Source organism: Lepidochelys kempii, chromosome 9, assembly GCF_965140285.1.
Source record: "Lepidochelys kempii isolate rLepKem1 chromosome 9, rLepKem1.hap1, whole genome shotgun sequence".
Lineage (NCBI taxonomy): Eukaryota > Metazoa > Chordata > Testudines > Cheloniidae > Lepidochelys > Lepidochelys kempii.
In genome coordinates this window covers 78,778,800-78,802,980 of record NC_136388.1, presented here as the reverse complement: position 1 = coordinate 78,802,980, position 24,181 = coordinate 78,778,800, and the positions used below count along the sequence as shown (strand labels likewise).

Genomic DNA, 24,181 nt, shown 5'->3' with positions numbered 1-24,181 from the left:
GAGTTGACTGTGTCATCCTTGGGTCAACAGGAGAGGTGTCTGTGTTGTCTCCCTGGCACAGCTCTTCATATATCTTGACCAGAAAAGCTGGTCAAATGCAGGTGGGGGAGGAGGAAAGAAGGGTTGATTGGGGTCTTGCCTGCTGTATGCCCCGTCTTTCTTTTTCCCATTAGCACCCTTCACGCTCCTTTGTTTCCACCAGACATGTGTTTTGCCCCTGCAAAGTTTAAATAAGTCACATTTAACCCCTGAGCGACCAGCACGCTCTTGCTCTCAGGTACTAGCTGAGGGTCATGAGAAGAAGCATCCTGCTGTGGCCAAGGAGGAGTAAAAGAGTTAAAATGCAGAGAAGGGTGGAAATGTGTGTGGGGACATGTGTATATAATTACCTGTGATGGAGGGACCGCATAGAATTTCATCCTACAAACAAACACATGTGACCTACTCCTGCTAAATGCATATCTGGCTAGGTCTATCCTTGTCCACTGTATGTTCCCAATTGTAAAGCCAAAGCACAGAGAGAAGCAGACACAACCCCCCTGGTGCTGTAAACTCCATCTGCCTTACTGGCCACTTCCTCCTTCATTTAGCTAGTAAACAAGAAGGCTAAGATAACAGCTCAACAAAAGCCTAGTGGAAGGCAACCCACAGCTGTCGGTCTCTGTCTTTTCCCTCAAAGCAGGCCTTCTGCAGCCCCTCTAATGTGAGCCTGCGGTGCTGCCCTGTACTCAAAGCTGCAACAGTTTGGCTGATTGAAGTAATCCCATGATCTTCAGTGCAGCATAAAGTGAGCAGTGGCTTCTCTCAAGGTGAATATCAAGATATGTTGGCCCAGTGAGGCAAAAAATTGAATGAGGAGGAGCTGGACATCAGTTTCCCACACTATAAAATGGGAAGAATAGCATGTGTCCACCTCTCAAAGGTCTAGAGTGTGACCTAATTTATTTGGGGGCCAGTTCTGCCCTTGGAAAAAGATACTTGCAATTCGCATTGAAGTCGCTGGGAGCTGCACACATGAATGTAAATCGGGCGCTTACGTTTTAAAAGGCTGCTGAGACCCATCAGTGTAAGGCATTCCAGATGTTCAAAGGACTATATTTAAAGTCTAAGGCATCATTAGGGTTGAGATTTTAAATATACAAGGTGGGAAGTCTTAAGTTATGGCAGTGGGCCATATGGCAGTGGGCTGCACAACAGGGCAGAATTTGGCCTTTCGGCCCACAGTTATATATTTCTACATATTGCATAGTGCTCACTCGTATACCGCTCTGTACCTCACTGTGACTTCAGTGCTTGTAAAATACAAGGTGTAACTTCATAGTAACTTCTGCTTTTAGTATTGAATTTCCTTTGCTTTTAAAAGAGGAAGAAAGAGAACAGTAACTGACAGCAGCTCACTGAATAGCCCAGCGTTGAAATAAAAGCTTCAGTGAATGGAGCTGCAGATGCGTGCCTGGGCATGTGGGGGAAATAGTTCCCTGTGCATAGGCAGAATTTCCAAACCAGATTTCTTCAGACTGTAGCACTGAACACTCTCCAGTCTCAGAGCCTGTTAGGTACATTACTGAATCTTCACAACCCTGCTGGGAGGTAGGGGGATTAACGCAGAGAGGGTGCAGTGAGATTTTTTTACTTCTAATGTCAGTGCTTATGGGAATGAACAGGGCAAGGAACCTACAAAGGCTTGTGTGGGACAGAGGGGAGATGCCCTTGGAACTGAGAGGAGACATCAGGGGGACAAAGGAAGAAAATGTCAGGAGCCTTACACATAGCTGTTCAACAGACACTTCAAGAAAAGAACTGAGCGCCTGCAAAGTCTAGAGGGCCCTTGTCGACTGCAGGTGGCTGGGAGTAAGCAAGCATCTTGTCCTGTCTGAAAACTTTGTTTTGGTAATAGAACAGCAGCTTGTTAGCTTGTCAGGGCCCTTCATTCCACAACTCTCTCTGTACTGAGGAGAGCTTGCTAACTATATGGAGAGTCCTGCAACCACTCTGAGCCTATACCTGCCAGAGCCCAGGATCAGGGCACAAGTTGAGTTGGGGGTGGGGTATCTTAGACCTCTGCTCTTCTTGTCCCTACACATTCATTTGGTGCTTGTATTCTGTAATTGGTGAGTCTTTGGCTTACTGAAAAACAAAGAGCTGGTGATTAAGCAACCCCACCTTCTTCCCCCAGTGGATTTGCAGAGAAGAAAGAAACTAGTGCCTTGACTGGGTTTGCAGGATCAGAGGGAGTGGACTGGACTGGACCATTAGTCTGGTCTGACTGCAGACCAGTGAGACTGCACTTCAGAGAGAGCAGTATCCATCCCTCTGCAGCTGGAACAAATGTAGATGTGATCTGGGACCTTATTGAAGGATGTTTGGGAAGAAATAAGGGTCTCCTAGAGGGAGGGACCTCCCTCACCTTCCCAAAAGATGACTGTGCCTATCCCATGAACACACACATGCACAAACAGACACATGTACACACAACACACTTGCCTGTATTTGTTAAGTAGCTCTTGTCCTCAGCTGACTCAGAGCATTCCTTCCTCCAGATCGCTCTTCTTGTTTATCCTGCACAGTACAGTAGATGTCTGGGTTGTAAACGGGAAAGTGATCCATTTCTTAAGCTGTGCAATTGTCTACATTGGTTCTGTCATTGACTCGTGAATTCTCCTCCTCCGCTGCAGCTCCAGTTCCCAGCCAGGCCCCAAACCGTGGCTGCTCTCTGTTGACTTTCTGCCTGCCAGTGCTTTAGATTCCCAAGGGTTCCTCAATTGTGACAGAATCAGTGCTGTTAAAAGCAGACAGACTATTTCAGGATTTGAATGTGATGGAGGCATTTGAACAATCTCTTGTTGGCAGTGCAGCAGGGCGCAATTTCCAAAGCTTGCAAGCCCTTGTAACTGTGTGAAGGTTAATTATGGAAACCCACTGCATCTGGGACAGTGTCCAGTGGAGTTTCTTACTCTTGTCTTCATACTCTATCTGTGCTTGTGGCTGTTAAAGTTTATGAGGTTGGCTGATTGTATTGGGAGTTACATGAATAGACAAAATCAATTACTATTTATCAGTGAGGTGTGCCAAACTGTGGCTGCTCTGATTCAGGTGTGGCTGATGAATGCTACTGGGATACAGGATGTAAAAACTTGACACACTTCTCCCATTCTAAAAAACTGCTCCTCAGACTGCAGGTTTATATGTGAGATGGGTCCAGAGCACAATTCAGAGCTGGGTTTCCCAACCCTTGGGTGGCTAGGGGTGAAAGCATAGGAAGGGAGCTGTTTAGTGCATGGCTGGAAACCTCTAGTGTTGGGATATCACTATTCACTTGCTTAATGTTACATGTCTCTGAGGGTCAGGGATGGAATAATTCCATTTGTGTTGCTTCCTCTGCACGTCTTGGTGTGAGCAGGAGTCATAGGAGCTGATTCCCCTCTCCCTTACATTGGTGTAAATCAAGAGTAACTCCATAGACCTCAGTAGAGTAACACTGGTGTGAGAGAGAGGAGAATCAGGCCTGCAGAATATCACCGAATTATAGAAAATGAAACTGGAAAACACGGGGATGTGGTTAAAAAAAGAAGTGAGCTGAGTTAACTAACCTAAGCCAAGCTCCACATTCCCCCCATGAGAAGCAGGTGAACTCAGGTGACCCAAGTTTTACCCCTGATGGCACTGCTGCTGAAAAACACCTATTTAAACAGTATATGCTCCATACCCAACTGCTAGCATGGGATAGTTCCTAATGGTATGTTCTGCACCGCTTTTCTCCAGCTTAGTTTTATAGATATATATTTATCATCGATATCAAGGAGAGAGATGAGTGCATTCTGCACTTAACAGGTCAAATTCTGCTTTCCCTTACACTTGTGCAATCTGATTCCAGCATCAAATTCAATGAGGTTGCAGCAGCATCAGTGAGAGCAGAGCTAGGCACCACAGGCAAAATTCATTCCTGCTATAACTCCAGTATAGTTAAAACAGGGATGAATCTGGCCCAATATGTTTAGCATAAGTAAGGATCCGAGTCCTACATGTAAATTTGCTATTTCAGAGCCCAGTCCTCTTAAGAAACAGATGTGTTCTCCACGGCCCAGCGGACATACCAGACTTTTCTGTAGGTTCCATAATAAATAGGAAGGTATTTACGTTTACAGACTAGGGAGAGAAATTAAGTTCCACTTCTGCATATTTAACTTACTATGCAATCGTTTATTTTAAACCAGGATGGAAACAAAACCCACACCAAAGTGCTGCACGCACTAACGCCAGAGCTGAGATGGAGTCTAATAGAAAGAGCCTGCATTCCCCCTCACATCTGCTCAGCATCTTATTTCATAGCTTTCCATGATGGGCATCTTTGTGATGTGGTTTGCTTTTCACACACTAATTGCCTGTGTGAGACTTTTTTTTTTATGAGGAATTTGGAAACTTGCTCTGAAATTCTGGAACCCTGGTTGTGTTGTGTTGTTTCGTTTTGTTTGTAAGGGGAGGTGCGGAGCTGGAGCTCTGGGAAATAGTTTTCTAGCTGCAATTAAATCTGCCTCCACTGTTTGTGCCTTGCTGGTTTTAGACTGATCCACGTTTTGTTGTACCCCACTGGTTTTTCTAGCTCTCTCTCTCTTTCTGTCACAAGGCTTAACTGAGCAGTCATTAGTGGCTTGGGGTTTTCCACAGTCCCTTAAAACACTGAGGGAGAGATTCTGCCCCCTGCTCTGGCCCCTATTTGCCACTTTAGCTGGTGTTTAGGGGCCCTAAAGGTGCCCAAAGTGACTAGAGAAGAATTGCCTCAGCACAAGCACAGCTTAGGCCAGGCCTGCATAATTATCCTGCACTTCTCTTCCTGTAAGCGCCAATGCAAACGCCAACTGTAAGTGCATGCTGGGAGTGGGGTGGGGGTGTCTCTATCACCCCTGGCACTACAGAGTGTTACAGTCGAGAGACAGCTCTGGTAGGCTGCTATAATTTTGAGCAACCTCTGTGGCTGTTCTAATTTCTGTGTGGGACATGTCGGCCTACAGCTGCCCAGAATCCAGAGGGTGCAAAGGTGATTTAAAGCCATTTTTGCCCCGTTCTCCCCTTGGGTTTGCACCTTATGTGCTGCAGCTCCAAAAGGCGGAGAACTGGACCTTACATTTCACACTGCCTCTCCAAGAGAAGGCTGAAGGGCGGGGGTGATCTGATTGCTCTGCACACTCAATGTATTTTCTCTTTGCAATTCAAGTGCATGTGTTAGGATGATATCTGCTGTCATGGCCAACCCGCCTAGGATTGAACCGAGGACCCCCAGAGCTAAATGGGTGAGCTACTACAGCTCGAGCTAAATACCTAAGTTCTGCGGCTGCGGATGCAACAGACTCATATCCTCTGTGGATCAGGCTCAGAGACGTATCTCACACATTCGTCAGTGGGTTACATCAACATAAAATTCCTATTTACAAAAAAAAACAAAAAAAACAATCTGCATTACTGATAAACACAGAGATTATGATAGGGTTTCTAAGGTCATTTGTGTTGCATTTGAGCAGCAGTAATTTCTGCACTTTCAGTAGTGAAACTAGAATAAATTTCACCTTGTTTCAGTTTCCCTTTATGACTCTCATTCAGTAGCTTGGTGCTGTTGTTTTTGGGTTCCCAACATGACAGCGGAGAAAATTAAAAATAAAACTTCTATTTTAATTGAAATGAAAAAGGTACCAAGAAAACACAAATGGGGCTAAATCCTGGCATCTTCTTACCCCAGCTTAGCATGTTATTTGTGGTTTATTGTTCATGGTGGATTCTCAGGAAAGCAGGAGGTTTCGGGGCAATGCTTTTATTTGACAATTCCATCAACAACATGATGAATGAAACCGAATCCAGTGTCTGACTCAGAGAACTCTGGTCTCCATGTCTCTCTCTAGCCTGCTTCCTGTTGGGAACCACTAGAAGGCACTGTGCCACAGTTCAGCCTGAACCGTATGCAAAATAGAGAGATCCTGCATCGCGAAGTCTGGGATATGGACTCATAGCAAGTGGGACACATTGGAAATCATACAAATGGGGTACTTTGCATGACTTTTTCTCTTTTAAATCATAACCTCATTTCTTCTGGGCCTTGTGGAAGAAGTGGATACTTTAGAGAGACTGGAAGAGGGGGTGTTGGGCTGGTGAGCTGGGTTGGGAAGGGTATTTACTCAGGCAGTAATGGTTCCCAGTGGCTTTTTTGAAGTCGAGTGGGGTTATTCTGGTTTTACGCTGGTATAATATAGAGAAGAATTTGCCCCGTTTTGGACCTCCGCTGGTGACAGTGAGCTGCTAAGCTGATCATGGTTTCAAGGCCTTTGCAGAGCTTGTGATGCGTGGGTGAGAAAGAGGAATCTGGCTGGGAATCTCGCAGGCTGTCTTGCAATCTTTGTTAATGCTGCAGCATGTGCACCTGTGACATCTCTCTGGGTGCTGCTGTGATGTTGTTTTCCTTTGGTCAGGACTTTGGAATCCATTTGAGTTATTGTCGTAACTATTGTTCTACCCATTCTTCTTGCGGCTCAGAAAGATTCTTTTCAGGATTTCCGTGGGAAAGTACTTTTCATGGAAAGGGTGGGAGGGAAAGAGGAAATTGACTGCAGTCTCTTGGCCTGAACAGAAACACTTTGAAACCTTTTCGGTGCTGGGCTGGTGATGGCGGTGAGTTTACCATGGGTGGTTAGGCTGTTGGAGCTATGATCCCCATGTTCCCAGTGCAGCGGCTCTTGGGAACCCATTCTTAGAGGAACTGTTTGGGGGAAAACAAAGGAATCACCATTGAAGGCTGAACCGTTTAAAAGGCAGAGAGCTCCATTCCGACAAGCTAGAGAAAAGGCAGATTTCCCCCTCCTCCATCCAGTGCATTTTGGACTGACTCCAGTACAAGGGAAGGAAATGTCGCTCTCTGACTTCACGTTTCCATTGGTGATGTGAAGTACAGTTCATTTAGATCCCAGATCTGCCAAGTGAGCGCATGCCATTCCCTGCCTTTCTGGAGGGGTAGGTGGGAGCCCGCCTCTGCCGAGAATCCTTTGATTCCACGTCCTTTCCCTCTCCCGCCATCTGTCTGTCTGCAGCTAGGATAGTCTTTGGACACCATAGTGTGGCTGGTTTTGCTCCTGTGAGTCCCAGAGGTTGCATGGATGGTTGATCAGCCTGCTCGGCGTCAGTTCTGCAATGCTGTTTTATCAGTTCAATCTGCCTACTGTAAGAGGTAAGCTCAGCACAGCAGTGTGTGCTAAAAAAGGGATCACAAAACTCCCTTTGTGGCTCCTGTTTGTTTCTTGGCTTTTCTCTTTGGAAGTATTCTCACCCCGGTCAGTTCTGTTTTTAAAAAAGAAAAAGATCCAGGGTCTTGTTTGGTGACCAGAGTGGAGTTTGGAGGGTCTCCGTCTAGTTTTTGATAAATAGGTATCGCCATCACAAAAACTGCCACTTTTATTGGCCTCCTTAATGGACCGCAGAAACTGATCTCCTCTTTCATTTCTAGTAGGGGTCCCTTCCAGGTCAGAGTAAGGCATGTTGGGTGAGGAGGTGTGTGGGCCGCAGCTGTTCTGCGAATAGAAGAGAGATTCATTCTCCCGGGCTGTCAACCTGGCGACTTTGATTTGACAGAAGATAATGGAGCATGGGTATTTTCCTGCAGCTGAGTTACAACATTCACATTTTTAAAAAGCATTCCCCCTGCAATGGAAGGAGGTGAAATGTCTTTTATTCTGCGATTCTGGATGGGATGTGCAGTCGGGCAGGCAAGGGTTCGTGTTCGCACGGTCTTTGCAGCGTGATCTGTGTTTAACTGGGAATGACCTGATGGCTTTCCTCCCAATGCTTGTGCTCAGCTAAGCACGGTGCCCTTAGGTTGCCAGTAAATGTTTTCTCCTTTTAAAATAGGACATAAAATACGGATTTACTCTCCTCCCTAAGATCTGGAAATACCTCCAGTGCAAGAAGGGGGAGCAGAAGTCACACCGCATGGTCCTTACGAGTGATCAGAAAATAGGGTGACCAGATAGTGAGTGTAAAAAATCGGGACAGGGAGTGTGGGGGTAATAGTTGCCTATATAAGAAAAAGCCCCCAAAATTGGGACTGTCCCTATAAAATTGGGACATCTGGTCACCTTATCAGAAAAAAGTGATCCCTTCTATCAGGCTTCTCTGAGCTCTTTATATTTTGCATATGGTGCACTTCGCTGTGTGCTGCTGTTCCAAGTCTCCTGTGTTATACAGTTTACAGCTGCGTGATGTGGGTTGGGGGAGACAAACACACACTTATGTGCACATTTTCCAAAGTAACTTTCCCTGAATTAAAATGACAACTACTTTCCAAAGTAACTTAACCTTAATTCAAATGACAGCTGGACTGGAGTGCCAAAATTTGGATCCGGATTTACATTTTGGATTTTGACTCTCAGAATTCAGGTGGATCATCCAGATCCAGGGTTTTGGTTCGGCCCAATACAGAGTTAAGGGCAGCTGAAAAATCTGCATCCTGATCTAGAATGATATTCCAAAGCCCAGAGGCATTTGAACCCAAGATTTTAGCTCAGTCCTATCTCTAAGTGAAATGTTTATTTTGTGCTTTTTTTCCATTGCTCTATAATAAATATATTGAGTGCTCCTGACAGGGGTTGTTGATGTCATTGGGGGTGCTTCCTTCCAAGATGCTCTTGCCTGAACCAGCCATTTGTCCATCTATAGGACAGCAGAGCTGCTGTTAAGGGGAAAGTGGGCGAGGAAGAATCTATGTGAATTTACAATAGGATTTTCTCTCTTGTGAAATACGTTGGTCCTGATCATAAACTTTAATCTTGCCCAGCAGTCTGATGACTGCTGACATCAGACAACAGCTTCCCTCAGCTGCATGGGATTGTGGCTGACAACCTCGGGTTCTGAAAGTTCTAGAAATTTCCTAGAAAACAAAGTGTCAGCTGTTCTATTGGCTCCCCCAGAGGATTTTCAAGCCACGTATAAGCAAATACCCATAGCACTGTCAGTAATTCAGAGCTGGGCCCCTTACTAAGTTTTGTAAGAACCTGGTCGCTGTCCTGATTTCTGTTTCACAAACACTCTCTGGCTGGTTGCTGGCAGCGGTCTGAGGTATTGCCCTGTGGCCTCATTTTCATGTTTGCTGAGTGCTCTGAATTCCCATTAAAGTCAATGGGGGCTGTGAAAATCAGACCACAGGGCAATAGCCTAGAGCAGGGGTGCGGAGGTCAGAGTTCTTATCCCTCATATGTCATGAATGAGGAAGCCTGATTATATCCCCCTTGCTCATATTAAGTAGCCCCTAATTCCATGACTAGTCCCATTGATTCCAGTGGGGTTGCTAACATAGTCTCTGGTCCTAGACTTCTTTTGTGGTGGAAGCCTGCAGAGGGCCTGTCAAGTGATCAGCCCCCAAACTTTTATGAGCCCTAACTTCTTTTTTAAAGATTCTTCCTCTCTTCTGGCAAATTGTCACTCAGTTCAGGGAGTTTAGAAACCAAATATTTCAGCAGGAGATTAAAAGCATTTCTTGTGGTCAAATCCCTATGTTGCAACTCCATAGTCCGTTCCGTACCCTCTCTGTGCTGATGCTAAGGGACAATAAGTCCTGTTAGAGGATGGGAGAAGGAGACTACATTTCTGCAGCACAGAAATGGGAACAAAGGGTGAGGGTCCAATGCCCCTCTCATAAGGTGCATTATTCTAATGCTAAAGGAGAATAGATCCTAGAATAGAATCCGTAAATGCTCCATTTGGGTTGTGCTCTCAGGGTCCTGATGTCGTCTCCTTCTAACCACTCCCCTCCCATGCATAGGTGCTAGCCCAGGCTTGTTGAATGAATGCTGCCAACGGGGGATTTGTGGGTTTTACACATCCCATTTCATGTAAATATATTTACTTTGGCTGGAGTGCATTTAAAAATGGGTTCAGGCCACGAAGGTTGGATCCAGATGTAGTTCAGAAGCTCGGGAGTGTTTGGACTGGCCCAGACCCTAGTGCATGTTGCCATACTTTGGAGATAATGAAGTTGAGATTCTCAAAGTAGTTCATTTGCTTTGTTTCAGAAGTCGAGGCCAAGAAAGCTTGTGACTGGCTGCGTGCAGCAGGATTTCCTCAGTATGCACAACTTTATGAAGGTAAGTGTCACCTCTCCTACATTCTCTGGTTTGGGGGAGCGCTGGGGGGAGAGGTAGAACTCTCATTTCTCTAAGAGCATGCCTTTGAAAACAGGACTGCACCATGTGTAGAAGGGATGCCAGTCCCACCAGTCTGGGGTTCTAGTCCTGAGCTGTTACACGTGCTCCCTTAGCCAGGAGGAGCTGAGAGAACCCGTGAGACAGCACTTAACTCCCAAGAGGAAAGATGACCCCCAGCGCTCTTGGGCCAGTGCTCGATGCAGTGTTGATGAGCTCCAGGTATCGTCAGCCTTGGATGGATGGGAAAATGAGAACAAATCCAGAGGATCATCCTGTTCCTCATCAGGATGGGTTCTGCAGAGTGAGACTGGGTGTAGTTGGTTGCTCAAGTCTGGAGATGTGTCTGAACAGCAGCCTTCTTCCTATGTGATCAGGGATGGCTGCTACCCGAGAGTGGCTGGTATACTTTTGTTGTCACTGTGGTAGTGACTGTCTGTCTGATTTTGTGCTCTGATCCATGACAACATTGTCCCTGGCAGCTGTGCTTAGGGTCTTGGCTAGCTGGAGCCTGGGTTGGGGAGTAGACCTGATGGTATGGTATGCTCAGACCATGGGGCTATTCATTCCAGGCCTTCCCTATTCTTTCCAGTTTTGATGACCCAGAAATACCTGACGTGTGTGTGTGTGTGTGTGTGTGTGTGTGTGTGTCTTAACTAGATGTAGATGGCAGGGGAAGTTCTCAGATCACTGGAGCCAGACTGAAATACTGGGGAAGAGGAAGAGATGGAGGGGGCAGTTTGCTAATTGTATGCTTATATGTTACAACTTGAAGCCTTCCGACTTGATAGAGGCCTGGAGAATGAGTCTTGTTATCGGCCTTTCTGCATTCCTAAACCTCTGCCCTTCAGGCAGCACCACTAGAAAGTTCCCAGGATGCCTGACCAGGCCAGGGGGAAGACAGATTTGTATAGATGACAGTGTTGGCAGGTATTTTAATAAGCTCTTGCTGGAGTTGGTGATGCATGTGCAGCTGAGCTGGCCATGGCACAGGAGTGGGAATGAAGATTTCTTTGCTGGCAAATGCCATTCCCCAACTCAGTATGCAGGAGCCAGGTTTGTGCGCTCCCCGAGTATAGCACCTCTGTGCTGGGAGCTGCATTTCTCTATTGGGAGGTCCCAGAAGGAAGGATATTTTAGGAGAGGCGGCTGGATGAATCCAGCTGACTTGCTCATGCGTTGTGTGTTTCTCAGGGCTTGTCTACGTGTACAGTGTGGCTGTGATGATGTAGTGAAGACGCTACCTATGCCAAAAGGAGAGCTGCTCCTGTCAGCGTAGTTAATCCACCTCCCTGAGAGGCAGTAGCTACATAGATGGGAGAAGCTCTCCTGTCGACATAGCACTGTCTACACCGGGTTTTCCACATCCCTGAGTGATGTAGCTATACTGACGTAAGTTTGTAGTGTAGACCAGGGTTCACAAACCCCATCTGCAAATTAACCCTTGCAGAGTGTGTTTCTGGACCCAACTTTGTTTACTAACACATGGTGAAGGCCAGTGGTCCCCATGGAGGTTGAAAAATCACAGCTTTGGCTCAGCTTAGCCTGAGGAAGGAGGAGGCTAGAACAATAGCTGGAAGCCGGGCCTCCAGGCAATGTGCAAAGCCAGCTATTGTTCAGCTGGGACACTTCCACTTGCCCCCTCCCAGCAACATAAGCACACAAAGCAAGATAGTCCCTCCTTGCTGATAGCTTTACAGCCTGCCTCTTTGTTTCTAGTTTCTATTTTAGGGGTGACCTCTGTGTGCATCCAAGTGTAAAGACTGACCAGATTTCTGGAATCTAGGCCCAGATCTGATTGCCTGTGAGCTGATTACAGCTCACTCTCAGCGAGACAAGAATTGGGTTCTAGACACTGGAGTCTGTCAAGAAACAGTCTAAACTCAGTACTGGTCTAACAAAGCCTTCTACATCCTTCTGCAGCTTCTCTTTCTACTTCTTCCTGTTCTCTGTGGGCTCAGCATTCCCTTCATCCCTGTGTTGCAACCTGCACTGGATGGCTTCAGTTACAATCAGGCTTCTGCCCTCATGAATAGAATAAAAAGTATATATGTATGTCCCCAGCAGAGCTTCCTAGAAGAGGGAAAGAAGCAGAAAGTTCCATGTGGTTTTCTAAGGACCTTGCTATGCAGATCTAATCTACCTGGAAGGCTTGTAGATACTACAGTGATGATGTGCATTATGGAAAACCCTATGATAACTGTTTGCTAGTGATAGCTGTGTTTAAAGACATGACTCTTCTAAACATATGCTAACTTCCCTCCTCCCCCCAGCCCCTGCCCAGATGCCAGCCAACGTGTCTGTCCTCCGAAACTTGACTCATGACTTTTGAGTCAGGTCTGGGGGAGGCTGAGTGAGGTCCCGGAGCAGCCATGCTGCTGTGCACATTCCATACCACTTGCTTGACACAGGCCTGGTGGGTTAGCAGAGGGAGAGTGTCTGTCTGAGATAGTTTGCAGCACAGCTAATGAAGTCTCCCTACCCTGGCCCTTCTCACTGCTCTCCTCTTTTCCTTCCTGTGGGTGCAGGTGTGGATTTTTCCTGTGAGCCAAAGCTGTGGGCTCTTTGAATGCCAATGAAAGATATTCAAACCAGCCATTCTCAGCTGGGGGCCCGTCCATGCTCGCTGGCTGAGGAGGAAGCCCTGATACATCACATCACTTCTGTGGCTACCGGATGTATAACAACTGGCTTTTCTCCAGAAAACAGGGGCCTTATTGTTTGGGTTGGGTCTAGATTTGGAGCATTGGAAACACTGTGAGCAGTGCATTTTCAGAGAGTGCAACTCTGCTGTCTGAGCCACTCATGCTTGGCTCCAAAAGTGGGTTGTTTGGCAGTGGCCTGAGAGGCTTAACAGATGATTTTGGGGATGCTGCCACACTCCAAAAAAACGGCATGGGTCCAGATCCATGTGTCTCCCCCACTCCTGACAGTGGTGCTCCAGAGGCAGGTACCTTTAGTAAGATTATTCTTATTCTGCATAGTCGAGAGAGAGTGTGATCTAACAAGTTAGAGGGAGTCAGGTGTTCGGACTTCTGTCCCCAGCTCCACCAGACATACTGTGGGACCCTGGGCAAGTCATTTAGCAGGGATCATCATACCCCCACTAGTCAAGCAGGGAGAGATCCTCGCATGGAAGAGGAGAAAGAAGCGCATAGTGTTGTGGTTATCATCACTGTCTGAAACGAATTCAGGAGCATCAGTGATTCCTGCCCTGAGGTGGAATAACTTGCTGTCTTGCAGCCTCCTCTCTTGGGTAGCCACTGGGGATGGGGTCAGTTACCTGTGCTCTGACACATACATGTACCTGTTAATTTAAAGCTCCCAATGAAACCCTAAGTATTCAGGAACATGTGGCCGAACAAATTAAGCACGAAGGGGCTGTTTGAAGAGGGAAATAATACAGTAACCTATTCCCCTCCCCCTTTCCTGGTGACCTCTTCTCCCCCTGCTTTCATCCTTCAGGTACTTTCAGAAAGCTGGCCAAGTGCCAAAGGGGAAGTCAGACCCTGTGCAGGGAGAGGTTTACCCTCTGCAGTGCTCGCACTCTACCCTCCCATGGGTGTGACTGCAGCCTGTGTTCCAGATGTGGCAAGGTGGGGGAGAGATGTGCTTACCTGTGGGGGCGTGGATGCATGAGGGCTGTGTGGGGCATTGAGTGCAGATGGGTGTTTATTTGTGAATTGGCTGATCTGTCAATACAGTTGGATGGGATAGTTTAAAAAAATGGAAAGTGTTTCCCCAGGAGGCGCGCTTGGCTCCAAGCAGCACATGCCAGGGTCATTTAACCATGGAGTATTTACCCTGCAGGGAGGAAACTGTGTCTGAGAATAAGCAGGTGAGATAGGCAGCTGCTGAGTAACGGGTTTTACATTTCTTAGTGCTCTTTTTACATCGTGCTTTGGTTTATATCCCTGGTGCTACCCTCTCGTTTTCTGTGGGCTTTGTTTCTCCCCCTCCGCCCATCTCCACAGTCTAACTCATCCTTTTCATCTCTGCATTTCTCCTGTGCCCATCACCATGACAGCTAGGCACCACTGAGTCTCCCCTCTTCCACCTCCGGGTCTCTCCCCCTTCTCCTTTTCCGGCTGCCCTACAGAAGCTGCCAAACGTGAAGCCGCAAGTTGTCCCTTCAGTGGGGAATGTCTGGCCAGCCTCCTTCCTGCGCTGTTGGAGTCTGACCCTTGAGCCCTGCCCCTTGGGAGCTCCCTTTGGCAGTTCGGGGCTGTCTGCAAAGCGGTGATATAATGCTCGCTACCTTCTGGGAAGGACAATGTTGCTTCTCCCTCCCGTTCTACCATCCCAGGAAGTGTCCGGATGTTGTCCCATGGCGAAGCTGCTCCATGTGGAACGCAGATGCACTGCCCAAGCATTAATCTTATCTTTCACCTGTTGCTCACAGTCTTCATGGCTGGGGTTCAGAAGTCTCCCACCCTCCCCCCTTCTGTGGCTCTCCCATTTTCCTCCCTGTTCTTCCCATCTCCAGGTCACACCTCCTCTCCCTCCCCTCCCCCATATGCCCACTTTGTCTCCTGGTAGAGCTGCTGACTCAACTTGTGACTGTAATTCTCCTCTTCCTCTTCTCCCCCTCAGACTCGCTGTTCCCTATTGACATCACGTCCGTGAAGAAAGACCACAGCTTTCTGGACCAGGATTCCCTCAAATCCCTGTGCAGGTAAAGCTTCCCACAAACCAAACTAACCTCTGCAAAGAATGGAGGAACCATGCCTTGGGCTGTCTCTGTCTCTGCTGCCTTGTGCTGCGTTGTGCCAGCCCCAAGGCTAATCCTCAGAGAGCCTTCTGAGACTCTCCAGGAAAGGGGTAACATGGATGGGAGACAGCACAGGCTAGTGGGGCTCAGGGGACATAGGTTCTAACCCTGTCTCCGACACTGATTTGCTGAAAGAGACTGAGTGACTACAGCCTCACTTTCTCCATTTGTACGACAGGGTGTTGGGATGCTTTACTCATTCAGGCTTTACTCATTCAGACATGCTTTGAGCTCCCTAGATAGAAGGTGCAAGACCCAAGTATTGTATTATTTATACACACACCGAGCTCTTGAACAGTAGACACATCTTCCAAAAAATGCCCTTTCTAGATTTACCTGGTGTGTTTGCCTGTGTTTTGACTTTTTGCTTGTGCAATCCCAGTCTCTTGTGGCTGTATTTCGAAGTGAAACAGGTGCTACGTGCAGAAAGTCTGGCCATCGATTATCCATCCCAAAAGGATGTGGTTGGGGTGAGCATCTCCGAGTTGGGCCATGTCTCTCAGTCTTAGCTGGACTTTATGGGACTTCAGAATTGGCCAGGGAGTACGAGGAGCACTCACTCGTAAAGACTTGTAGCCCCTTCCCTTTCCCATTCTGCCCAGATGTGCAGAGAGGAGCAGAAATTACACCAAGTCAGTTGAGGTGAAAGATAAGAGTGGGCACAGAAGTTAACCAAAGATCTCAGACTTTTCTAGAAGATTCCACTTGGGTTGGGATGTGAAAATGGGCGAACGTTCAAGGAGGGACTTGTTCTGTGTCTGAACCATCTGCCCATTCTCCACTCTTTTACCATTAGCTTCTACATAGTTCTCCCTGTGCATATGGGATCCAGAAAGAAGTGAAGCACTTTCCCACTGTTCCGATCTATGTTATAGTGATGGTGCTTCATCACTTCTCTAACAATTGAAGAGTATTTGAAAATCCTCTCTCCAGGCTTCAGTGCGGGAGTTTTGTTTCTTGTTGTTCTGCTGAGACTGGATTCACAATGGGGCTCCTTATGCCAGAAACGCCATCTGTGAGCAGAATTTCACTTGGGTGACTTGTGTATGTCATGTGTAAATAAAAGAAAATGCTCCGTGAGTGATTTACTGAGCTTTTGAAAAATAAAAGATGCTATATGCATATCAGACGCTGTCAACTATCCCTTACAGTGGTTTGGGAGGAATTGGATACTCTGCAGTGGATCCTGTAGTTGTGTGTTTGTTCTGTGGTAGTGGATTCTCTTCAGCTGATTCTTTGTTTAGCCTGTAATCTGTTCTACCTTGCATTTTACTGTGGGCTGAGAGCTCTGTGTGGCTTGAAGCTTGTCTCTCTCACCAACAGAAATTGGTCCAATAAAAGATTGGACCCACCTTATCTCTCTTGGGTTCTTTACTTGTAGATTAATTTTCTTTCGCGGAATAAACAGTTGTCTGGTTGCGCCAAGTAAGGATTTCCTTTTGAAGAAGTGATTGTCTGGAAGTGTCGGTACAGTTCATATGATTAACATAGTCATCCCAAATGTGTGGGATGAGAAACTACGGAGTCCTTGCACCAAAACACATTCTCTCTTTATACCAGCAGGGTTGAAAATAGCACCACTAGATTCTGTACATATATTTTTGGGGAGAGGAGGTGGCCTGGTCCCTATGGTGGACACTATTAATACCACTGTCATGACCAAGGGGGGATACTTAATGGAGAGGGGCTGTCAGATCCTCTGTGGTTTATGACTATAAATACCTAGTCCAGGCCAGGACTGTGAATGATCCAGGATTTTTAGCTCCCATGTTTTGGGTTCCCATACTCCTCTCCATAGCTACATCCCTGCAGTGAGCCTATAGCTGAGAGGTCGGGTGGATATTTACTATGATCAGTGCCCTTCTCGCTCACAGGAGCAATGGAAACATCTCTGCTAGGCTTTTACCATAATGAAGCTGCTGTTATGTTGTGATTCCTGTGGGTGGATCAGAGCTGCTTCTCCTTGCTGGGGCAGTGCAGTGGAGGTTGTATGAAGGTTTTGAAGTTCCTGGGTGATAGTCCATCCCTGTCAAGGCTTTTATGTTTCTTTGTTTCCACTTGTGGCTTAGCATTCAGGAGGCTCGAGGAGTTTCTGGAGTTGTTTCGCTCCGGTAACCTGGAACAGGTCATTTCTGCCTGCTCAGGTGATCACTTTACATAGAGGAGCCTGCATCCTTGCCAACCCCTTTGGGAAGAGAGCACACGGTGGGTGGCATGGGTAGACCTGTGGCTTTTGGACAGGCATGCCTGGAGCCAGCTTTCCAAAGCCATCCAGCAATCTCTGGGGCATGCAAGGTGGCCACATGCAGCATTTAGCTGATTAGCAGGTCAGAAAAGGAAATTAAATGGCTCTTCCAAGAAAATGAAATCCCATACACACGTGTTCACCCCTCCTGCTCTCCCTCTCTTTCATCTTCCTTCTGCCAAAAGTTCATGAATTTAATCCCTTTGCTTTTGAACTTTCTTCTCCAGCCAGCAACAGACAAAGTGAGAGGCTGTTTGACTTATTTCCAGATGGGTGGCAGGCCAGGCGTGCGTCTGGCATTGCAGCTGCCTGTATTGGATCAAACCACTTCTTGTGCTTCCAAGTGCCCACTTGATCCCTTTGCCCCTGCCCCGGAAGGAGGCAGTTCTAGAAAATCTTCCTCCTCACCCCTGGAATCATTATGTTCTTATGAACACAGGCTCTGTCTCAGTCCCTCAGCAGCCTGCATCTCAGATTTTCTGCCCAGTTTATGAAAACGTCTGCGAATATTCACTCCAGTCTTAACCAGCTCTTCGAACTGTCAGCTGAATACTAGTTTGAGCCCTATGGGAAACCACAAACTTTTGACTGGCTTTATCTTCCCTGCAGAAATGGTGGGTTTTTTTACAGCAGGATAACTAATGACTGTTCACTGTGATTAGAAGAGATCAGTGCTATACCACCCGCCCGTGATTGACCTCTCCTTGCCATCTGGTGTGAAAAACAACTGAGCCTTATTTCCACCAGGATTTTACAATGAGATGGCTAATAGCTCATGTGTGTGAGTTACCTTGCTGTTAAAACATACCTTTCTTGGCCCTGAAGACATAGCCCTTGTGTCCTGGAACCTTTGTGTAGTGTGTATATTAACATTGACAAAGGTGCTAATTAACTTGTGTTAATTGGCAAACTATTAAGTCAAGTTAAAGCAGGACCACAAACTCTAGTCCACACACCCCTGGAGGTGCAATGTCCAGTGGTCTCAGCTCAGCAGTGGGAGCCAGGGACTCCTGAGTTCTAATCCCAGCTCTGATTCCCTCTGTGAATTTGGCAGAGTCACTTCATGTTTCTTCGCTGAATAGCCTGCGTTTCTTTCCGTGTCAGATGTTTGAAGGTGCCCCTCTATTGTGCCTGCAGAACTTGCATGTGTAACCCCCTTCGATTATGTTACATATGCCCCCCATTTCCATGTGCAAAACCTGCACTCATGCATGTAAATTGGCTGGTTCATAACTTTTGTGGGACCAGTTCAGGAAGCCCCTTTGAAACTATAGCCCTTTAATGCCTGTCAGTACTGGGTGGCTAACCACCACCCCCAGCGAACTCTGGGAATCTCCTCCGCATTGTGCTTTATAGACGACACCTGCCTTCTTCTCAGGGTCCTTGAAAATGCAGAGGGAATGGATGTCCTCAATAGAGGCTGGCAGAGATTTAATTAAATTAATGCCGAGGATTTGCCATCCCACCTGGTGGCTTTTCTCTCTACCTCCCTGCTTGTACACTGCCCGTTATATTATTAGCTTCCTTGGGGAAACTGTTATTAAATTGCCCGGAATCTAAACAATGGGAAAAGGGAGTGAGGCTTAATCCGCTGTCAGCTAAGTGTCAAAGCCGTTTAGTCGACTGCTCTGAACAAGTTAATAACAGGCGAGCAGGTCATGTGTCTCATGCTCAGAACAGAGACTGAGCCCAAACCAGCCAGCTTCTTCCCTCCCCCGCCTCAGAGCATTTCATTAAACGCCTTGTGAGGGGATGCAGTTCATTCCTGTTTCCTTTCACCTCCTGCTGCCACTTCCTTCCCCTGGCTTTTTAAAAGAAAGATTATTTTTTGGAGAGTTCTTTGCTGGTGAAAGGCTGGTGCTGCAGCCCTGGAAGCTGGAGTCCTCTGTTTATCATCTGAGCAGGTACGCCAGGGGCGGTGGTGAGTCAGCTCCCGCCACTGCTGTGAAGGAACCAGCTCCAGCAGAGAGACCCAGCCTCCATGGCCTCACTGCTAAGACATCTACAAGAGGCCAGCCATGACGAGCTCTTCTGTTTACTCTCTCATTCTCGTTCACACTAGCAACTTGTTTCCATGCATGGAGAGAAGCTGTCTGGATTTCTATCTCGCTTTTCAATGAGCTGCCCTTTGTTGTATTTAAGTCTGTTTCCTGCAGTCATGAGCGTGAGCTGACAAACCGCAGTGTATACTCCAGTCTCTCACTCCGATTAGCTCCCACGCACACAGACATAAATCACTTCTGGACCTGGAGATTAACGGTTCTTGCAGACCAACCGCCAAGTTTAGCCTTCCCACTCCAGTGTGAGCAGATAGGCTCCTAGCCACTAAATGATGGTGGCAGATTTGTAACTCTTCTAAAGTTTATAGGCATGTGCCCAGCAACCTTGGAAATAACGGAAACTACCTGGGTGCCCTAGAGGGAATCTCATCATGAGGTCACCACAGGGGAGGAGCAAACAGATTGAGCAGTAACTGGAATGAATCGTTCTGTACCCGCTCCGAATGCAGTGCTGAACGGATGGTGAAGTCACATTGCTGGACAGAGCCCAGTGTGATGTGGCCAAGAGCAGTTCAGCTTCCTCTCTGCAATTCTGCCAAAACACCACCATGCTGACATTCTGCAGGCCCTCCTTTGTAGTCCAAGTCTGGAGTGGGGAAACTCTGCCAATTCACTTGAGTCCTGGCCTGCAGCATCACACTATTGTTTAATCTTGTGTTCTGAAGTCCTCTCAATTCACCTCATTCCTGACCTGTAGCTTCCAAGCTGGGCCCTGCCCACCTCTGCTGATGCTGCAGATTCGGATGAAGGCGCATTTGCTCCTATTCCAGTTATTCCCTTGCATTTCAATTCCAACCTTCCCTGTCCTTCACTTCTGCACAGCTATGCCAACGCACTTCCCTGTTAGTCTGCAGCACACTGTGCCATACCTGACCCGCTCCCAAAAGCACAACCAGTGCACCCTAATCCTGCTCGGCAGTACCCCCTATTACTCCAGTCCTGGATTCCTCTGGAGCGGAAGAGAAAAGATTGCCTACCAGCTAAACACATGTTCAGGTGTGGACTGAAGATCTGAGGCCTCTGGAGACGAAAATGGCCTGGGCACTAAACCCAGTGAGCCACTGACTCACCCCCCCCCCCAATTACCTAGAGGTAGTTTTAGGGTTCCTATTTCTAAATCCTCTCCTTGTCATCTGAAAATCAGTGTGAGATCAGGGCTTAGTGGTGCTGTTGGAGAGGGGCTCTTCTGACTGTTAAAGGATGGATTTGTTTTATCTTGTGGGGAAAGGGCTGTTTTTGTATTTAAGATGTGTAACTCCTTCAGGGCCAGAGTGAAGTATTGGGTATTTCCATTAAATGCATTCCCCCCATCCCCAACGCGACCGGAGGTGCCTGGACCAGCCTGACATTCTATGGAGGCCAGTCACATTGCAGCAGCAGTGAACGGGGTTAACTTGTAGCCATGGGAAGGGTAAGAAACAAACTTCAAAAGGTAGGAAGTGGCTTCTGGTCCCAAGTCAAATATGGGACGTACAAAGTAATTGGAATCCACGCGAGAGTCAATCGCAGGAAGGGGTGCAATGTACAGTGGGTGGCAGTGGTGAACGTGTGCAGCAGTGGGTGCTGAATCTGATGCTGGCCACAGGGATAGTAAGCTGAAGTGTAACCAGAGGAGTTGCAGGTACTTGCAATTTGGCCAGAGCATCCAGGGACTTGTATTGAAAAACAGTGGGGCATCTCTCTGACTTGGATACTTGTGAAATGGCTCTGGCCCGAGCCATTAAAGCACTCAGGCCATAGGCATGTTGGAGCGGTCTGAACTCTTCAGGGGAGATGCCAAGGCACATGTGGTTCTGCTTTCACCCTTGGGAAAAGGGAAATACGAGGAGTCCAGAGAAGCTTCTTCCCATTCTCCTTCCTGTGCCAGCTGGGCAGCGCTTGATTTGTAATGAAAGAGGTGCCCGGGCTCAAGCAATTAGGTGCTGGGGCTCAAGCAATTTTTTAACATTCATACCTGATGCAGCAAGGCCAGAGGGGCTGGGGCGGTGAACTGCCAAGCGCAAAGGTGCTGGGGCTGTGAACTGCCAAGCCTAGGGGTGCTGGGGCTAAGTCTTGGCACAAATTAAGCACTGCAGCTGGGAAATGTGCACTCAGCGGGAAATGATCTTGGGCCTGTCCCAAGCTCCACACATCCGCTTGCTCCCCAGCTGTTTGGTGACAGGTGACAATGCCGCAATACGAGCCCTTGAGAAAAAAACAAACTGCCGCAGCGAAAGCCAAACCAGACAAAAGCGTCTCTTGTTTGCTTGCAGGAGGCTGATGACACTGAACACATGTGCCTCTATGAAGCTGGAAGTCCACTTTCAGCGTAAACAGGTAAGTGGTGAGGTTTCAAGGGTATAAACAAAGCCATGGTGCATTGCGGGGAAAACACATGCACACGGATGGGGCAATGAGCCTGTGTTTAAAAACGAACAATTCCAACACTGCTCATTCATGTAGAAAAGCATCGTTCCTGGATCAGATGCCTTCCCCTGCTCTGTCCTGGGTCATGGTTCTTTCTGCTTAGTGCTGAGTAAAGAAGGAGCACAGCTATCTAGAATCCCTGCTTGCATGCTGCAGGGTTGAGGTGGAAGGCTTGTGTCAGTGTGTGCTCCATGGTTTGTCATACTGTGCTGAGCCTCCTCATTTCAGCTGCTAAATTACACCGAAATTTCTTTCTGAATGGTACATTTCTACATAAGCAATTGCTGTCTTTTCCATGAGGATGTTCTGTGAAAGGGTGTGGGGTGGGTGGGTGAGGTGGAGTCCAGGGAATGGTTTCCTTCCCTGCAGGTGGAAGGGGGTGTGTGTGAGTCGACAAGACAATCTCTCCAGAAAGTTCAGGTGCACTCTTGGAGGGTGTTTGAGAACCCTGCTCTAGCAGATCGCCAGGGACAAGTGGCTTTGGCTGGCTTTTTAAACTGTGCTATCTGGGGTCCTGCCAGCATTGCTTTTGCTTCCCATATATTAATATCTATTTTTGTCATCCTGCTCCTGATGTCAGAGGGAGGATTTCACAGGGGAAAAACCCTGATTTTTTTTCTTTTCCCTCCCCCCCTCCTTTGTGTGTTGGTTTGTTCTGCTGAATGCCTGTATTTGTCCATGGCCAGTTCTGTGTTCCCTTTTGTCATGTTTCAGTGTAACCATTATGAGATCCAAATTGTAACCATTCCGACCATTGGAGAAGCTGCTTCAGCAAGCCCGTTTCATGAGCTCATCCAGATTTGAACTTAGGCCCCTGACTTGAGGTGAGCTCCCATCACCAGGAGACTTACTGCAGATATCTTATATGGTATCCATTAGTAGGGTCTGGTTGCAGCTGCTTCCAGGCCAGCCCTAATGCAGTGCCATGCCATTAAACGTGAACTAGAAGGGGGTTTCCTTGAGCAAATGTCTGGCAGAATGGATTAGTGAGGAAACATAACCCCAGAGGGGAGTTTCCCTCAGGGGGGAATAAAATTTACCCATGTGTCTCAGACAATAAAATGCTTCTCTTAAAACATTGTTTATTGTGGTTTCATATTTTCCGTTCCCACCTGCACTCTGTGGCGGCTGCAGGCTCCGCACCTTAGTGCCAAAGGTTCTCACCTGTCCTGCAGAATTGCAGGAAGGGGTCATGGTTTTGGAACATTGTTCCGGTGTCCGGATCTCTGGTTCTGCAGAACACAAACAAGAGAAAGAAAATGAAGGTGGAAAGGGGGCCAGGGCCGAGTGGATAGCTTCAAGCTATTTGCGCTAGTTTCACCGAGTACAGAAACAGTGAGGTAGCTATATTAAAAATAGAAATGCCACAGTTAGAGGAGATTGTCACTAGGACCAATGGCGTTTGGGGATAAATCTAATAGGAATTAGTAAAAATGTTGCGTGACTGACCAGATCAAGAAATCAGTATGTGGGCTGGGAGAAATGTCACAGCTGTCCCCAAAACTGTAATCCCAATACAGGTTTTGGTGGTGGCTATTTGCCCTTGCATTCCCTCTTCAGAAGGCATTGCTATTGTTAACTCCGTACATACCCTACCTCACCACCAAAGCAGCGTGATTGCTGGGGAGCTATTCTTACCACTTAACTGGAACTGTTCACAGTTTTGCTGAATATTTTTGTAAATATTGACTTTTGATAGGAAACAGTTAAAATATATCGGCCCATTTCCCCCCTATTTTTGGACCAGGTCTTACAATAAATTGCTTTAATTTTCCTACTGTAGCGTACATTATGTGCTTGGTCGCTACAGTGTGGGGATACATACACATGGTGTTTTGAGTGCTTTCTGGTGGTGATTCTAATGATACTGCTCCTTACTACAGGAAATGCTTCTTGGACCAGTGGATCTCAAACGTATTTGATCGCGCCTCCCTTCTTTGTGTCTGTAGTAGCTTATGCTCTCTCTCCCTCCTGCTCCTGCCACACAAGTACATATATGGCTGCCCAGCTCTGAAGGCAGAGCCGCCGCCAGCAGCAGCAGGTGGTATGGCGCGGCATTGCCATCGTTACTTCTCCACTGCTACTGGCGATGGAGCTGTCTTCAGAACTGGCTGCCCAGCCAGCAGCCATCGCTCTCCAGCCACCCAGCTCTGAAGGCAGAGTGTCTTCTCATGCCCCCCCAGAATACATTCTGCCCCCTTCAGGGGGTGTGCATCCCAGTTTGAGAACCTCTGTGTTGGACAACATTATCTAGAATCCTTAACAGGAAGTTGAATATCCTGGTTTTAGATAGGGAACAATAAAGTCCTCTGGTCCTGTTAGCAGGAAACTTTGTGGCCTCCATATTTCCCTCAATAAATGATAAATAATGGCTCATGTGTGTGTGATGTACTGCAGTTGGTATTAAAGGAATGGAAGCTGCTATTTATATTCACATCTTGCTCCAAATTCCCCTTTGTTTGTGTTTAGGCAGGTGCTGCTGTATTGAAAACCAGCCCTCCATCCCGATAGCTACCTTTAGCCCCAT

General features: G+C 47.4%; 1 protein-coding gene across 7 annotated transcripts in view; it reads left to right on the top strand.

Annotated features, from left to right (window-relative positions):
* The window catches only part of STARD8 (StAR related lipid transfer domain containing 8), a 142,100-nt gene that overhangs the window by 100,892 nt on the left and 17,027 nt on the right, over nucleotides 1–24,181 (top strand). For 3 of the 7 annotated variants that reach the window (XM_073360982.2, XM_073360983.2, XM_073360989.2), the window contains 3 exons: nucleotides 10,044–10,115; nucleotides 14,766–14,847; nucleotides 21,501–21,564. In XM_073360982.2, the coding sequence (XP_073217083.2) occupies nucleotides 10,044–10,115; nucleotides 14,766–14,847; nucleotides 21,501–21,564 (218 nt within the window). Of the gene's footprint in view, nucleotides 1–7,084; nucleotides 7,208–10,043; nucleotides 10,116–10,209; nucleotides 10,395–12,700; nucleotides 14,011–14,765; nucleotides 14,848–21,500; nucleotides 21,565–24,181 lie in introns of those variants that run through there. The other 4 variants (XM_073360984.2, XM_073360985.2, XM_073360987.2 and 1 more) reach the window with 4 other exon arrangements.